The following is an 18589-nucleotide window of genomic DNA, read 5'->3' as shown; positions in this document are numbered from 1 at the left end:
ACGACTTGCTCTGCACGCACACAGCCCAGCAGGTTCAACCCAGCACGCTGCCTGACTGAAATAAATACACAGGCCTAGCACAGCACGGTTCAGAACAGCACAGCTCAGCAAGGCGCAGCACAGCATGCCTCAACACTGTTCTACACAGCACAGCAAAGCTACTACTTTAAGAGCAGTACATAGCAGTACATAACAGGATAGCGCAGGTGTTTTAGCACAAGCCTAAAATATTTTAGCTTTTTATATAAAGGCTTATTTTCTGGTTGTTTACTGTGTGAGATATATAGGAATCTAGATCCACGTGTCACTTGAAAGGCTGAGTGCCATTTTGAAGGATTGTACAAATGCCATTAAGGATAATTATAGACAAACATCTGGAAAAAAAGGCATCCCAGGAAGCTGAAAATGCCATTAAGATAGCATAATAAATACCCTCTAATGGAAGAGCAAACAGAAAATTATCCCTATGCCGTTTAATTAGTCTAATGGCTACATTAACTTATACATTTTAATTGTCAATTAAAACCCCAAAACAAAATGATGCATTGTGGTTTTAATGATTTTTTAATGAGGATAGATCTTCATTTTCCGTGACTTTCAGTTCCTAACCACAGCAGTCCAATCCCATCCCCAAATCTGGAGGCGTTTGAACGACATGTGCAAACTAAAAAGACAATGCTTAACATCAATTAAAGGGATATTCTTCATAAATAAACAGCTTAGTAATGTTAGTGGGGGGATTGTGCCGAGCTCCTTCATTAGGATGAGTTGAGCTAAAAGCACAGGGCTAATAGTTGTGTGACAGTGGATCACCCCCTCTTCGTGATCCAGAGTGGTGCGTTGGTTCGTAGCAGGCGTGCGTGGGGATAATTGAGCTCATTAGTTGTGACATTGCCACTGCAGTGCCATAATGCTTCATAACAGCTGTCCCGTTTTAGCCCTAACCACTACTGATGAGAGAGCAGGCTGGGGTAATTGAGACCACCTCACCAGGTCTTCACCGCTCCCTGTACAGTCAAAAAATAAATAGGAGGGGGAAATAGGCAGTGTACCAAATGTTTTTCCTTGGCAAATCACTGCTATTTCCAGTGAGTGGCTCCTCTTGGTGGTGCTACAGTATGACTAAGCCATTATTTGTTTCCTGAAGAGCAGCAGGTTGCGGAATGTGTGAGATGAGAAAATGAGTGTGTTTCCAGCGGGTGTCCTGCCTCTCCCGATGTGGTGACTTACACAGAGACACACACACACACACACTGTGTGGAAAGATAGTTGCCTGCTGGGGCCTCCTGTGTCACTGCTTCCATGTACTTATGGTTTTCCTTCCTATTGTTTTGTATTGTTAGATATTATTGCACTGTTGGCGCTACGAACATAAGCATTTCGCTGCACCCGTGATAACATCTGCAAAATATGTGTATGCAACCAATAACATTTTATTTGATGTATTACCTTGCTAAGTACCCTGTAGATATTTACAGTACCTGCATTCCATTTATTAACATGCATGTCTGTACACAAGATAGGATCTGTAACCTAGCAGCAAACAATATCCTTCTGTGATTGGGCCCTTAATAAAAATAAGAATTGCCTTAATATTTCACAATGGTTAAGACAACATTGGAATGCTCTGTATTAATGACTGACAACCTCTTCTCTCTAAGCCTCCATGTTCGGTCTGTCTCTCTGAGTCCCCACTCCCTCCCTGTCAGTGAAAATGGCTTCAATCTGTCATATAAGATGCCATGGGATAAGAGAGAAGAGGGGGAAAGTGCACTGTGCACAGGATGACAGTGCTATGAACAGCTGACGGTAACATACCTTGATAGCACCAGGTTCCTAAGGTAGAAACAGGCATATCGGTTTAGTCAGTCTTTAAATTTAGCCACATTTAAGATTTGGAGGAAGAAAGAAAACATTCCAGTTTGTCAAAACAGATGTGTATCATCGTGTTGGGTCCCTGACATTTTGCCCTTGCTGCAACAGCAACTTGGGAACTATTTTTGACGGACCAGCACTCTCCAAAATATTTGCGGGAGTAGTTACCAACTTAAATGCCGATGATGAAAAATACACTTATCAACTTTTATTTGTCACATGCGCCGACTACAACAGGTGTACCTTACCCTGAAATGCTTGGTTACAAGCCCTTAACCAACAATGCAGTTCAAGAAATAGTTTAGAAAATATTTACTAAATAAACAAAAGTAAAAAATACAATAAAAAGTAACACAATAAAATACAGGGGGTACTGGTACCAAGTCAATGTGCGGGGGTACAGGTTATTCGAGGTAATTTGTCCATGTAGGTAGGGGTAAAGTGACTATGCATAGATAATAAACAGCAAGTAGCAGCAGTGTAAAAAAAAAGAAGTAAATAGTCCGGGTGGCCATTTGATTAATTGTTCAGCAGTCTTATGGCTTGGGGGTAGAAGCTGTTAAAGAGCCTTTTGGACCTAGACTTGGCGCTCCGGTACTGCTTGCTGTGCGGTAGCAGAGAGAACAGTCTATGACTTGGGTGACTGCAGTCTTTGAAAAATGTTTGGCCCTTCCTCTGACACCACCTACTATATAGGTCCTGGATGGCAGGAAGCTTGGCCCCAGTGATGTACTGGGCCGTACGCACTACCCTCTGTAGTGCCTTACGGTCAGATGCCGAGCAGTTGCCATACCAGGCGGTGACGCAACCGGTCAGGGTGCTCTCAATGGTGCAGCTGTAGAACTTTTTGAGGATCTGGGGACCCATGTCAAATCTTTTCAGTCTCTTGAGGGGGAAAAGGTGTTGTCGTGCCCCACGACTGTCTTGGTGTGTTTGGACCATGATAGTTTGTTGGTGATGTGTCTTGGTGTGTTTGGACCATGATAGTTTGTTGGTGATGTGGACACCAATGAACTTGAAACTCTCGACCTGCTCCACTACAGCCACGTTGATGTTAATGGGGGCCTGTTTGGTCCTCCTTTTCCTGTAGTTCACGATCAGCTCCTTTGTCTTGCTCACATTGAGGGAGAGGTTGTTGTCCTGGCACTACACTGCCAGGTCTCTGACCTCCTCCCTATAGGCGGTCTCATCATTGTCTTTCTTGGGCACAGGGACTATGGTGGTCTGCTTGAAACATGTTAGTTTTACAGACTCAGTCAGGGACATGTTGAAAATGTCAATGAAGACACTTGCCAGTTGGTCCGCGCATGCTCTGAGTACACGTCCTGGTAATCCGTTTGGCCCCGTAGCCTTGTGAATGTTGACCTGTTTTTAAGGTCTTGCTCACATCGGCTACGGAGCGCGTGATCACACAGTCATCCGGAATAGCTGGTGCTCTCATGCATGCTTCAGTGTTGCTTGCCTCGAAGCGAGCTTAAAAAGGCATTTAGCTAGTCTGGTAGGCTCACGTCACTGGGAACCTTGCGGATGGGTTTCCCTTTGTAGTCCATAATAGTTTGCAAGCCCTGCCACATTCGACGAGCATCAGAACCGGTGTAGTAGGATTCAATCTTAGTCCTGTATTGACGCTTTGCCTGTTTGATGGTTCGTCTGAGGGTATAGCGGTATTTCTTATAAGCGTCCGGATTAGTGTCCCACTCCATGAAAGTGGCAACTCTAGCCTTTAGCTCGTGCGGATATTGCCTGTAATCCATGGCTTCTGGTTGGGATATGCACGTACGGTCACTGTGGGGACGACCTCGTTGATGCACTTATTGATGAAGCCAGTGACTGAGGTGGTATACTCCTCAATGCCATTGGATGAATTCCAGAACATATTCCAGTCTGTGCTAGCAAAACAGTCATGTAGCGTAGCATCCGCGTCATCTGACCACTTCCGTATTGAGCGAGTCACTGGTACTTCCTGCTTTAGTTTTTGCTTGTAAGCAGGAATCAGGAGGATAGAATTATGGTCAGATTTGCCAAATTGAGGGTGAGGGAGAGCTTTGTATGGGTCTCTGAGTGTGGTGTATAGGTGGTCTAGAGTTGTTTTCCCTCTGGTTGCACATGTGACATGCTGGTAGAAATGAGGTGAAACGGATTTAAGTTTGCCTATTAAAGTCTCCGGCCACTAGGAATGCCGCTTCTGCATGAGCATTTTTCTTGTTTGCTTATGGCCTTATACAGCTCATTGAGTGCGGTCTTAGTGCCAGCATTGGTTTGTGGTGGTAAATAGACAGCTACGAATAATATAGATGAAAACTGTCTTGGTAGATAGTGTGGTCTACAGCTTATCATGAGGTACTCTATCTCAGGCGAGCAATACCTCAAGACTTCTTTAATATTAGACATTGCGCACCAGCTGTTATTGACAAATAGACACACACCCCTGCCCCTCGTCTTACCAGACGTAGCTGCTCTGTCCTGCCGATGCACGGAAAACCCAGCCAGCTCTATATTATCCATGTCGTCGTTCAGCCACGACTCGGTGAAACATAAGATATTACCGTTTTTAATGTCTCGTTGGTAGGATAGTCTTGATCGTAGATCATCCAGTTTATTTTCCAATGATTGCACGTTGGCCAATAGGATGGATGGTAGTGGCGGTTTACCCACTTGCCGCCAAATTCTCACAAGGCATCCCGACCTCCGCCCCCTGTATTTCCGTAATTTCTTCACGCGAATGACGGGAATTTGGGCCTGGTCTCGGGAAAGCAGTATATCCTTCGCGTCGGAGTCATTAAAGAACAATCTTCGTACAGGTCGAGGTGAGTAATCGCTGTTCTGATGTCCAGAAGCTCTTTTCGGTCATAAGAGATGGTAGCAGCAACATTATGTACAAAAGAAGTTACAAACATTGCGAAAAAACTAACAAAATAGCACAGTTGGTTAGGATCCGGTAAAACGGCAGCCGTCCCCTCCGGTGTCATTATTGAGTCTTATAAAACGTATACAAACTTATAGAAGTTCCGAGTTCAGTGTTATGTTGTTTAAGTTCAAGAACTTAGGTTTTGTTTGATAATCTCCTAAAGAAAGTAGAATTACCTAATGTGCAGTATAATGATATGATTGAATATACAATTATAATTCACACTTTAAATCTACATAAACCACTTACTGGTAGCTGTGGTAAGTGCTTTTAGTAAGAAAAGCTGACAGAGGCTCAGTTCATTCTAACTGGCCGTTAATAGCAAAAGTAATTTGATTACAGCAAACGTGGACTCAGAGCTATTAAGTGCATTTTGTATGCCACTATTTACCATTGCGCTTTTGGCCATATTTCACTTTTATACATACAGCAACAGCATAACACTGAACAATTGACAAACATTAGGTCATAATATAAACCTTTGACTATAATGGCATTCAAACACTAATACAGCCTTACTGTAGCTATGTGCTTACATTAGTGTGACTAAATTGCTGACCAAATAAACATTCCACACATACACTGCCTCCACTCAGATGTCTGTTCTCTGAGGTTGCCAAGGTAGCGGCAACTGTAATATGCAGGAGTCTCCCACCCACCCCCTCCTCCCTATCGGTGGCTGCTGCCTGAGGCGAGTTGGATGGAAGCTCGAAATGTGTGGGATGTCTGGGAGGATAGCAGAGTAGCAGGAGAGAGAGGACCCCTGTGAATCTGGGACACACCAGCTCCATGACGTCAGGCCTGGATATGACAACAGTGACAGCAGAAGCCGGAGCCGGAGTAGGCCTGCAGGGAGGGAGGGGACCAGCGATGGCCCTCCAGATCTGGGGACTGGCTGACTGGCCCACTCTCCCTCTCCAATGTATGGGCCACTCAAGCAGCACAGAGAGTGGGGGGAGAAGAGAGGAGACAGCCAGGGTGTTTTTCTGCCTGGGATTCTAAAACTTTATTGCAAAAACACATTAAAGTTTTTGAGTTCCAGGCATCTGTACTTATGGGCCTGGCTGGTCTGTAATACCTGGCTTAAGGGAAGATGTCAGATATGTGTTAATCTCGTCCCATACCAGCTATATTAATGCCTTCTTTTACCTTCTATGATTTCTGTCTTACAGTATATTAATGTATTCTGGATTTAACAAACGATAGTGATTTGAAATTAAGTCAATAGGTATTTGCTAGTATGTCTAAGGTGGTGCAGAGTTTGTGTTCTATCTTTCACGTTGGTCCAATGTAAGAGCTACCAGCCTCATTGTCATACTAAGTATTTTATATCACACCGTTTTGATCATCAGCGTTCTACAGAGGAAACAATTTTATGCACGCTTGCATCATATTAATTGTTATATGAACCAGTGAGATTCATGTGAACCGGAGGAGGGCGAATAAACACTGTGTTCCTCTCTGCAAAGCACCACCATTAATTCCTGATGCAAAGTTTGATTGCGCAAGAGCTTGGTAAACAAACAGCTCCAGCAACAAGCCAACAATACAAACCATGTACTGGAAGTAAATAAAACAGCATTGGCTTTGACTGTGAACTCATTTGAATGTACAGGTTACTGCCAAACAACAAAACACCAAATGATGGAACACCACGAGCTTAGATCAGCTTCAATGCACCTTGGCATAGATTCTAGTGTCTGGAACTCTGTTGGAGGGATGCGACACCATTCTTCCTTGAGAAATTCCATCATTTGGTGTTTTGTTGATGGTGGTGGAAAACGCTGTCTCAGGCGTCGCTCCAGAATCTCCCATAAGTGTTCAATCGGGTTGATTTCTGGTGACTAAGACGGCCATGGCATATGGTTTACATCGTTTTCATGCTCATCAAAAAATTCAGTGACCACTGGGGTGGCAGGTAGCATATCTGTTAAGAGCGTTGGGTCAGTAACCGAAAGGTCGCTGGGTCGAATCCTGGAGCCGACTAGGTGAAAAATCTGTGCCCTTGAGCAAGGAACTTAACCCTACTCGCTCCTGTAAGTCGCTCTGGATAAGAGCATCTGCTAAATGACTAAATTGTAAACTGTAACCACTCATGCCCTGTGGATGGGGGCATTGTCATCCAATGGGGCAAAGCCATGGTAGCCAAAATAATGGTCTGCCCAGCATTTCTATACATGACCCTAAGCATGATGGGATGTTAATTGCTTTATTAACTCATGAACCACACCTGTGTGGAAGCACCTGCTTTCAATATACTTGGTATCCATGATTTACTCAAGTGTTTCCATTATTTTGGCAGTTACCTGTATATTTTAGTATCAACAAAGAGATGAGAGTAAACTGAGTGAAAAAGTGAATTTTTCATCTCCTCCCTGTCATACCAATAAGTTAGCTGGGTGTATCACAGAGAGGATTGGAGAGACTGGAACACGAGTTCACCACAGGTCTTCACACTCTCTCTGCTCTCAGATGCACAGAGAGGTGTTTCAGGGCCTACTACACCATAGCAGACATCAAGTAGGATATATATTTCATACACATTTGCTTGTTTTTTTTTGTTGCATTGTCAGTATAATTTGCATCAGTTGCCCCAGTTGTAAACTAAGGGAAGGTGACTGCATTGATTTGTACAAGGATCATTGTTGTCATTGGTCAGTCCATACAGACTGTGATATACGCTGTAACTTAACCTATTGTGCCGTGATACAGCCAGGCTCAAAATGGCACCACCCAAAAGAGTGTGACCAAAAATTGGCTTCTAAACTGGCAAACAATGGCCAGTACAATCATCATAGGATCAAATGGGTAACTAAAATGGAGAGGGGACACAGCAGACATTGGACCAAAACTGTGTCCACTCCTTGGGCCTCGAGTGATGGTCTCTTCAAGGGAAGAACATCTTTGAAGAAGCTGGGTCTTGTATTACAGTGCAGTAATTATTCAGTGTGTGGAGAATATGAACAGATGATCGTCTCAGTATGTAAAAAGTCTCTCTCTTATCAGGAACCAAATCACAGGCACAATCAATTCCTGTTCCTGCATGAAATACATTTATTTTCTCTCGTGTCGTTATTAATACAAATGCATTCATTTTCCTAAAGAAATGTAGCCAGTGTACAAAATTATCCAGAAAAATGGGCAACTGACAATGATCCAATTCCTGCCTTGGTGTCGCCTGATCAGTCATTTCCATTCTATGTGTGCTGATGACCAGAATCACTAACAATTTCCTAATGTATTCCATTAAAAGTTGTCATTCAATATGTTGCCAGGTCCACAAGAAATTCACCCAAAGGGTGTACGTTTATGTTATTAGAGGCAGACAGAGGTGGTGATGCTTCAGCTCTGGCTGAAGATGTTTGCATGTTTACTGAGGATTATGATTTTAATAGCCGTCTTTATAGATATACACACAAGAGTCTGTTGGAGAACCATCTATTTTAGTCAACGCCTCAAACATACCCTGTCCTTCACTCCTTTCCCAGTGAAAAGTGGAACGCGCTGCCACACAATACAACTCACTTTGTGTCTCTCTTTAGTTTGGTCTTCAGCCTGAGAGAAAGTTGAGGGGGTGATGTGCCAGAGTCAGTGAGGGCATGTGTGGGCTCTAGCGATGTGCGTGTAAGTTTGCCTTCAATAAAATATTAACCTGCAGGTCCCTGGTGTATTACATGCGCAGCAAGAAAGGCGTAGGGAACAGGGTAAACAATCTGAGGTGGCACTTCACTGAGCTGGAGCGGTCCTGACAGACGAGTGCAGAGTGACCGGGCGGGTGGTCCCTCACGCCTCTCTCGCTTCATCAAAGCTGACAGCACCCGGTCCAGAGAAAGGAGAAGCCTGTCTCTTACAACGCTCAGGCAGCTCTCCTCACCTTGTCATCACAGACATCCTCCTTCCCTTTGAACTGCTGTGTAAAGGAATTTCACATTCTGTACTTTGAAAATGTACATACAGTTAACTGAAAGGGCAGGAGGGTGAAGTCTAGACGCATTACTGTCCTGTATGTGGTGCTTGACCATGTAGTGTTTAAATGGTGTTCTGGTCAAATGTCTAAAAAGGTATGTTTGGAAATGCACAAGAAAGGGCTCAGGTGTATATTCATCTTTAAAAATATTCCTCCCCGAAAGTCAGATAATGATGCCAACTGGTTGTGCATGCAGCCTGCTGGCATTCCCTCAACTGAGAGGGAGAAACGCTTTGTTAGTCTAAAAGTTTGAAAGATGAAATTGCACCCATGGGAGCACAACACAGACATCCACTGCAGAAGGGGGATATTTATAACATACTCTGTGTTCCTAAGTCATCAGAGACCTTGTATGGTAGAGAAGAACTTTAAACGTTCTCAGAAATGGCCTCACTTTCCCATTTAGGCCAATGAGAGCTTCCTGGTAATCTCGTGGTCCTTTGTGGCTCAGTTGGTAGAGCGTGGCGCCTGCATGCAACACCACATTTTGGGTGTTTGATTCCTGCTGGGCCACCCATACGTAAAATGTATACACACATGACTGTAAGTCGCTTTGGATAAAAGCGTATGCTGAATGGCATATATTATTATTATTATTATTATATGAGGTCTCTTTTTACTCTCTCCGATATAAACTGTTAGGTCTCACTGTTTACTGTGCATCACACATATGGGAAAAATGGATGTAAAATGAGTGGAGAGTGTGGTTTCCAGGTGCTATTCTTGTATATACTACACACTACCTTCCTGCCAGCTCGGGCCCATTATTGTAAAAGATGGCCCTGTACTTCCATCAGCCTGCTGCTGCCTGAGCCACTGTCTAGCCTGGCTGCTTCTCATGGTCAAGAGTAGATGTTCCTCTTCAACACTGGCCCTTTTAATGAGATTATAAAGGAAGAAGTGTCACTAAGTAGGATCTAAAATGAAAGCCATTATCTGGCATTATCTCAGAGCAGCCTCCCCCATCCATCTGCTATGCCACCCACACAGCCACTAGGCCGGGATTAGAGGCATGATTAGCTGGGAAGTGCTGCTTAAACACCCCTGTGCCACGTAGCACTGGGCTCCGTCACTTTGCCGCTCACCGGCCAGCTTTAGGCCAAGCCCCATCCTCCTGCTCTGCAGTAACCAGCTGGAGTACCGACCGGGATCATAGGCCTCTGGCACCATGCCATCCCACCCTGTACCACACCCCGCCCACTTCCTTTCTTCCCATGGCCTGTGTTTCATCGTACCTGTGATCTTGTCGCGGACCAGTTTGCAGGACTCAATCTCTCCGATGCTGCCGAACAGGCTGCGGAACTCCTCCTGGGTCATGTTCTGGGGCAGGTAGTTGACAATGAGGTTGGTCTTGCTGTCGTCGGTGGGGCCTCCAGTTTGCATGGGTGAAGGGCAGCTGCGGCTGGACGGCCCGTTGGCCGTGGTGCCGTTGGGGCCGTTCGTCACCTGAGGCTCCATGTTGCTGATTATCTGAGGGAGGGAAGGGTCAGGGAAGAAGAACAATCAAAGGGGAGGTAGGAGGTATGGCTTCTCAATCTGAGAACCAGGATTCATTATTGGACCTATATAAACACAGTAAACATTGAATCTACATTCCAGGCCATCAAAACTCAAAGACAAAAGAAAGATAAAGTTTGACCCACAGTACGTGACCATAAAGTAAACACTATATGTACGCATGCAACTTAAACATAGCTGTCTGTTAAAGACATGAGGGATATTTTTGAGTTCCTCTCTGTGCTTTGATAGCTGGTGCTGTTAGAGAGGGGTAACAATGTGAGCGATTCAGCGGGGCACTGCTGTCTGTCACAGGGAACATTTGCGGCTGGTTTTGCAGTGTGCTTTAAGAGCAAGTGTTTGAAGTAGAGCTTGCTGGCCCTTGAGGGAGGAGGCACTGAGGAAAGGCAGTCTGATGTGCTTATCTACCAGCAAACACTTATTTCAAGATCCAAAGACTGCCACCAAATACATTCAACCATTAGCATAAAATGTGCATGTTTAATTTTATTATTTTATTCTCGGTTACAGTCAGTTGATTACCATCATCCACTTACACAGAGAAGCTGAGCCTAAGAGTTTTATGGAAGGTGTTTTGAGATGTAGGGTGACAGGATAGGAACCTCAGGGTGCCTGCTGTTAGAAGCATCTGCCCCACATGGGGGTGAAAACACCCCAAACAAGGTTCTTTGAAAGGTAAACTTGATGGGCTTTAAACTAAAGCAGACGACATAGGGAAATGTGGCAGTGTGAAGAACAGCCAGAGCACTGATTACTTTTCTGTGTTTTACTGAAAGTCTGTACCAGACAGATACACTGGGGAGTGGCTGTGTAGTCACTGAGTTTAATCTGTCAGTGTCGGACTTGAAAAAACTATACAAAATCATTAAAGCTGCAATATGTAACTTTTTGGGCGACCCGACCAAATTGACATAGAAATGTGAGTTCTAGATCTGTCATTATCATTGAACTTAAGTCTAAGAAACGGTAGATATGTTTCTATGCTTCCAGTTCTTACGTTTCGTTTTTTGCGTCTTTTACTTGAGATTTTGTACACCAGCTTCAAACAGCTGAAAATACAATATTTTTGGTTATTGAAAAAAAAAATCACAGCGGTTTGGATGGTACAATGATTATCTACACTATACAATGCTTGTTTGGTCACATAAGTGAACTATTAGAATTTTAGCAACCAGGAAATGGCAAGAGCGATTTCTGCATATTGCACCTTTAACAAAGAACCTTGGAAAAAAACACAGGTAAACGCTTCCAGACGAGAACCAAAATGAACTAACAGTACTATAAAGCTCACCTCTAAAATTACTGACTGTATTTCATTTGGTGTCATTTAAATAAAGATCTAAAAGATGAGGAAAATAGATTACATGTTCCTGCTGTTTGAATCAAAAGTGCAAAATCATAGAGCAGGAGAAAAGGAAAGATCTTAGCACAGGTTTGGGCATATTTATTTATAACAAAAAAATACATTCAGTCTGCACTTTGAAGTTTGTCCCTCTATTCAAAACCAGTATATTTAGAAAGGTTAGCAAAAGTTTAACACACTATAAACCTCATTTTTATTCCCCATTTGACTGTAGCTAAGTTAATGTATGGATAGCAATGATGTTGTTGAAATCTGGTCTAAAAACTAAAATAGATAATATTTTATCACAATATTCTGAACAATCATTATCAGTCACGTAGACCTCAACTCTATTGTTTTCTCCTTTGGTTTTCTAACACTATCCTCGAACCTATTTCAAAACTGAGACATATCTACAGTGGAGGAGGGTATATCATAAATAGACTTGAATGTGAATCGTCTCAGCCTCCATCTTCTCATTCCACACACACACAGTCTACTTTACAATGGAACAACACACAAGACAATGCCTGGAGCCCACAGCAGAATACAAACAGAGAACCGCCTCTTTAAAAGCGCTTATGATCTATTCTGCATGCAAACTGTGCTTTTGACAGTATCCCCACCACTCCACCAAAGAGGGACCATGGAGACAGCAAGGAAGAAGGGATAAAGTACCTAGCAGTAACAAAGTTGATTGGGGGGGCCTTATTAAATTTGTTTACACTTCCTGCTGAGCTTCATTCTGTCAAAAATACTTTCAACTCCATGGGATGTGTGCTTTGAGTTTTCACCAGAAAAAAACAAAATGGCTACCTTTAATTACCCAAGACCAGTCAGTCAGATCGACCAATTATAATTTCTACCCCCTGCCAACGGCACTACCCGTGCTCAGATGTCCATTGTGCCTCAGTGGCTGGATATCTCTGCTCTCTGTGTGCTGAGAAAGGCAGTATCTCCATGGTCTCTCTGGGTTCCTGGCTGAGGCACTACAGCACACAGGCAAAGCCTTCAGTGGAGCTCTAGTGTCAGCCTGAGGACAGACACCGGGCCTACTGATTCAACAGAACGCTAGCTAGGTAACACTAGCTTCAGATTACAGCTCGCTTCCCCTGACCGGGCTGAAACACAATGCTGGATTTACAGCCTCCATTAATGCCACTGGGCATGGTGTGTGGGAGGGACCTGCTTCCTCTGGACTTAAATGGAGACCTTAGTGGGTTCATGAAATAAATATTGGTTCATGAATCTAATGTGTGTGAGTCATGCAAGGCGTGAGTAAGGCAGTGTCTCTGGAGGCTGTGTCTGTGTGGAGGACGAAGGGGATTGAGGTCCATTAGAAGAGGTTAAAGTTCACCCCTTAGATGAATGAGTCGACAAAAACAGATCATCCAGACCTATCGTTAATACTAATCTACAGGTGATTTAATGTCATGGGTTTTTATTATCGAGGATTTTGTTGTGTATTATTTAGATTTGAAATAAGATTGTATTTATGTGACTACGAAACAGTACCTCACATTGGGAGCGAGGTAAGAAGTGATTTGCAGTCTGGAATATTTTCTCATACCGTACATCACAACTTGACAAAATGCATCAATTTTCCATTACCTATACTGTCTTCATTATTCAATAAATTACACACCAGATGCAAGAACAAAATTACAGAAGGGGAAATATATAGCCTACATAAAAACATTTGGATGCACATTTTAGAGCATTTATATTTATAGGACAGCATAAAACATGTACATTTTAAGGTTGATGAATAGATAAAGTATCACAATTTTACATCCAATATTGTAAAGATTCAAATATTAATATTATATATATATAAAGCTATATTTACTCAACATTCTTTTTTCCATTCACACTAAATCAATCAGCATCCTTCCAGCACACAGTACATTAGGTTGGCAGAGAAAGTAGCTGGCGCAGTGTGCCTGCCCGGCCGGCCTGCATCAGTGTGCCTGCCCGGCCGGCCTGCATCAGGACCCCTCCCCTCTGGCCTAGCAGACAGACAGCCCTGCTCCTTCAGCAGCACTGTCATCACCATTGGTAATGTCGGGTAAAAGGCAATTTTTGTGGCTGTCTCCTTACCATCTTTGGCTGTGTCAGCAATCCCTTCTCTGCCCAGCCCTGTAGCTGCGGGAGTTCTGCCTGACGCCACTGTGTCTCTGTCGATCCCTAGGAGGTTTCAGGGTCAAGATTTAACATGCTTGTTTTTCTACAGAGGCCTTACGGTCACCAGTCACACTAAAACACACAGGTGGCTTGGTTTCCTTCCAGGTAGGGGTTGGTTTCTGTATAGGAATACTGCTCATTGAGACTTTGTTTGGAAACGGGTATAATTCAGATAAGGGACAATTACTGTAATGTTCGTGTTGAGTATGAAGTGGTCTATTTGGGGAGAGGGGGTAGACCTGACTTGGGAACTATGGTGACCTCTGTAGCATTAATGATGTGGATATCCCTCTCACTCCTGGTGAGTAAACATTGCCCTTGACAAAGACAGCTCCTCAAATGAGCCACGGGCTGCAGGCAGCAGCATCCTCTGCAGAATATAGAGCCGAAGCTGTAACGCCAGTAGCTAAAACAACCAATTTAGGAGGAGAGGACTTTGAGGCTGACCTCCTGCTTAATTTACTCTCTCAAACAGAGGGATGAGAAGGTAGAGGAATGCAATGGGAGGTATCCAGTCAGGGCCGGGTGATGGAGGAGACACTTCATCCTCTGGGGGAGAAGGGGTAGGGGGGGGGGGGGGGGGTAGGGAGGGGCAGCTTGTGTCTGCTGGCAGGTCGGCGTGTGTCAGGATGTTTGGGTTGATAATTTGGAGAATGTAAATTGAGCCAATTAATTATGGGTACCTTTCCTTTACCAGACGCCACCTCTGTTTTAGTTTAGGTGAAGACCGAAGGTTATAACAACATCTTACAGCTTTAGAATATAAAGAACACACTGTATTACACATTCATCTTTGGGGGATTAATACTTATGGTAATATACATTTTTGATCTAGATTTTCCCATTCACAGGGATTCAGATGAAACAACACACTGCTTGAGTCAACCTGAACCACCATATGCACAGGATTTGTCAAAGTGAATACAGGTATGACACAGACCGCTATTTTTATCCAATAGAAACCAGCATGGGCTGGACAGCCTTAAATAGATATGACCCCAAGGCTTGGATACCCAGTGAAAATAAGAGGTCACCCAATATGGTGGACCAACGTCCATTTTAAAGGAGAGGGCATATAGAACTGGCAACATCCTTTTTTCCATTGAGTTTTAATCTCATTTAAACATTTGAAAGCTAACCTGAAAAGAGAAATATTAAACAAAGGTGAAACATTAAAAGCATTTTTCACCCCATCTGCTATGGATAGCTTTAAATAGGCGAGTCTAAAAAGGAATGGCTTTGCCGAAGCAAGCATAATATGCAGCATGTTCAAATGAGGTCCCGACATGTGGTGAAAAGCAGCAAGCAGGTGTAGGACTAAACATTGGCTATGGTTTCCAAGACATTTTAGCAACTGATGTACTACCCACTCTACTGAGAGGTTGTGGGTAGTATTGCAGCAAAAGGGTAGTTTGTGTTCCTTTGTATTTACATACTGTAGCTACAATATTAACTCTATGCAAACAAAGATATCTATTCTAAATCCAATTTCCAAGCAAGCATACACTTGCTGAAATATTGAGAGATTTTAGTGGGTATTAGATATACGATAAAGATGTATGGTAGCTAAAATCTACATTCTACTGTTTTATAACCAGTACCTTAACAGATATGCAGCCAAGTGTATCAATACCAGCCTCTAATAATGATTCTCTCCCTCTTTCCATCTCTGTCTGCCTCTCTCCAGTATGAACACACCACACACACACTTCCTGATAACATCTCAAATAAAGGGACAGTGCAATTACGTTAAAAAACAAACAGATGAGCAATCGCTCATGGGTACAATTTCAATTATTCAGAGAATACATTTTGGATGTGCACAACAGACATTAGACAGAGATATTATATAATCAATATACTCTCTAGTGTGTCAAATATTTGACGCCCTGTAAGCGTTCCCCATCTCCTTGCGCTCCTGAGGTGAGCGGTGTGTGTCTGGGTATGGCAGTCATGTAGAAAATGTTATAACTGACCACTGAGAGGACATTTTCTCCCTCCGCAGCCTGCGTCATCTAGCAAATCTCACATGATCAGATGCCTCTCCTCTGCCACGGTGACACCGTAAAAGCAACGCTTTACTGCCAGCCAGACCTCCCCTGCCCAAACAAGCTTAGACCATCAATTTCCAGTGACTTTGCTGGGATGGATGCGGAGAGGAGACACTGCAGTGGATCAGAATGCGGCAGTAGTATAATTTAACTGATAGCGCCTGGCACAAAATGGAGGTCAGTTGGATGGTATGTTTGTGATTTCAATGTCTCGCCACATCCCAGCATTCTCCTATCTGCAAGAACAGGCGGCAGGTAGCTTAGTGGTTAAGAGCGTAGTGCCAGTAACCGAAAGGTCGCTGGTTCTAATCCCCGAGCCGACTATGTGAAAAATCTGTCGATGTGCCCTTGAGCAAGGCACTTAACCCTAATTGCTCCTGTAAGTCGCTCTGGATAAGAGCGTCTGCTAAATGACTAAAATGTAAATGTAACAGAGGATGACCCCAACAGGTTATTATACACTGACTCATCGGACTATCAGTAAAATGATCCTTTCAGATTTTGTGAACATATTTAATCATAAAACATGAAATCCAATCTGTTAAATATGTAATCTTATTGATTGTTCATAGTACAGTAAAGTATTCTGTAATTCTGTCCTCTAATAAGTACACTAATACAGTGAAAGGTCAGTGTCCTCGATCCATTTAAAAATGCTCATTTCAAGAAGAGGGTAGGTCACAAACTCACCCATTTAAACCCCAGCATGCCCCAACTCCCTCAAAGTGCTTCAGAGTAAAAGGGAACTTGAGTTATCAAAGCGATTCAGACACAGGGATTTATACAATTTTTGTATCTTAACTCCAGGTCAGTGAAGTTCCCTCCAAGCTATAGATTTTTGTTTTTACATCTTTTTATTTTTCGTTGACTCTCCACACATCCTGGCTCCTCCACATCCTGCAGGTCAGATGGAAGCTGGGTCAGATCAATCAGGAAAGTAATCTGGAACACCTCGTGCTGCACCCGCCTGACTCCACCAACATCGATTCGCATCTAACTTGCCAAATTGATTTTTTTCTCCCCTTCTCTGTGTGACTCAGAATAATACATGTTTTGGTGCTGTATGTAAGCAATTTTTCATTTAACTTTGCTTGACTTTTTTCCCTTATGATGTCCACTGTTCCATAGGATCGATAGAACTTTCCCAGAACCCTCTCTTGGCCTCTCCACTGAGTAATCTACGCACACTTCCTAGGGTCAAAGGTCAGGAGATGAGAAGGCAACGCCCGGCTATTAATTGCAGAAGATGTCTGCAGCAGAGTCAAGCTCTTTAAATATCACAGCTACATCTAGTCTAATCTCAGACTACCTTGGAGACATCAGTCTTACATTGTTTCAGTTTGATGAATTCCCTATTACATTGTCCACTTACATAAATCTCAGAATGTATCCTCAAAACAAACAAAATATTCACTGGTTATACAATAAATATGAAGTGAGTGCATCCAAGGTCTGCTTTCTAGAAGGTCATAGCCTGACATTATTTGACCATGGGCTAAATCTCAGATCCGACAGCTGCGTCTCTGTCTGTGTTACTCTCCACTTCTGAAAGCACCATGTGCATCAAATTGACTTCTCACTCTAACTCACTGGCTGTTAAAGCTTTCTGCTAGCATCTTATATCACCCTTTTCTTCTTCCCAGCTCTGATGGTAATGGGAAAGACAACTTATCTTTTAAAAAAGCAAACACTAAAGCACAAGTAAATGTCTGCCAGACTAATTTCAGGAAAGTTCAAATTGTGAACAAAATACCACTTAATAACCACTAGAAGGGAAACGTTGGGAGAGCCTGAAACTTTTTCTTACACAACTGAATTGTAATTAGGCCTGAATTCAATCAACATTTTATCTAGCATCTCTGCAGTGCGCTTTTTCCTGATTGTTTTCGTGGTATTGGAGTTGTAAACTGCCTTAGCCTAGAGAATGAGCAGCCCACGGACAGTGACTATAGGGACCTACAGGCCGCAGTCCCCTGCCACAGCCAAACCCTAGGTGGACTCGAGCCATTTGTACATTGGCTAAATCCCAACTCTGCACCAATGCATGGAAGCAGAAAATTGGTTAGCATCTTGATTCTGAGATGACACTTCAATTTGTGTGGCTCCACTGACCTGTGCTATCCTCCCCTCCCCTGCAGTGGTGTGAGAACTCCTGTCCACCTGCCTGGCAGCTTGGCCGTACCCTGGGCATGCATGTTCGGACCCAGACCTGGGCCCAGGGGCCTCTGGAGGTCCTGTCCATGAGCCAGCGTGGGGAGCTGTGATATCCACAGGCTGCAAAAGGCCTGCTGGGACTGAACTCTGAACACAGTGGTCCACTCAGAGGGCCTCACAGCCTCATCACTGACTGAACATCAATACTACATGTGCAGTGGTCTAAACATACTGCTCATGAGGGATATGAATGTTCCCTTAATAGGTTATTAAGTCTTCATGACAGATTACGTGATTTCATTAAATATAGTTTAACTAAAGCAGATACTAAGCCAGTACACATATTCTAGAGAGAGAGCTAGAGAGAGAGAGAGCTAGAGAGGGAGAGTGAGAGCGAAAGCGAGAGAGGCAAAATGCGAGACATTCTGTCAGTCTATATCACCCATGTCCGCTAACCCCAGTCCTAAGGCTGATTCCCAACGACAGGGCCAATACACTGTCACCCCTCACTACACACGCACCCACCCACGCCACTCTATCACTATTACATGATTGGACCCTCATCTACACGAGTGGGATACTTCTGAATG

General features: G+C 43.5%; 1 protein-coding gene across 6 annotated transcripts in view; it reads right to left on the bottom strand.

The window, feature by feature from the left end:
• The window catches only part of LOC311130695 (ELAV-like protein 4), a gene marked incomplete at both ends in the record, with an annotated part of 73165 nt that overhangs the window by 27900 nt on the left and 26676 nt on the right, over positions 1–18589 (bottom strand). For 4 of the 6 annotated variants that reach the window (XM_084163479.1, XM_084163480.1, XM_084163481.1 and 1 more), the window contains 2 exons: positions 9986–10220; positions 13711–13797. In XM_084163479.1, coding sequence (XP_084019605.1) covers positions 9986–10220; positions 13711–13797 — 322 coding nt within the window. The remainder of the gene's footprint in view (positions 1–9985; positions 10221–13710; positions 13798–18589) is intronic. The other 2 variants (XM_084163483.1, XM_084163484.1) reach the window with 1 other exon arrangement.

The sequence above is a fragment of the Coregonus lavaretus genome (assembly GCF_964263955.1).
Source record: "Coregonus lavaretus genome assembly, chromosome: 6".
Taxonomy (NCBI): Eukaryota; Metazoa; Chordata; class Actinopteri; order Salmoniformes; family Salmonidae; genus Coregonus; species Coregonus lavaretus.
The sequence above is the reverse complement of the archived record's forward strand: the minus strand, read 5'-3'. Positions and strand labels throughout refer to the sequence as shown.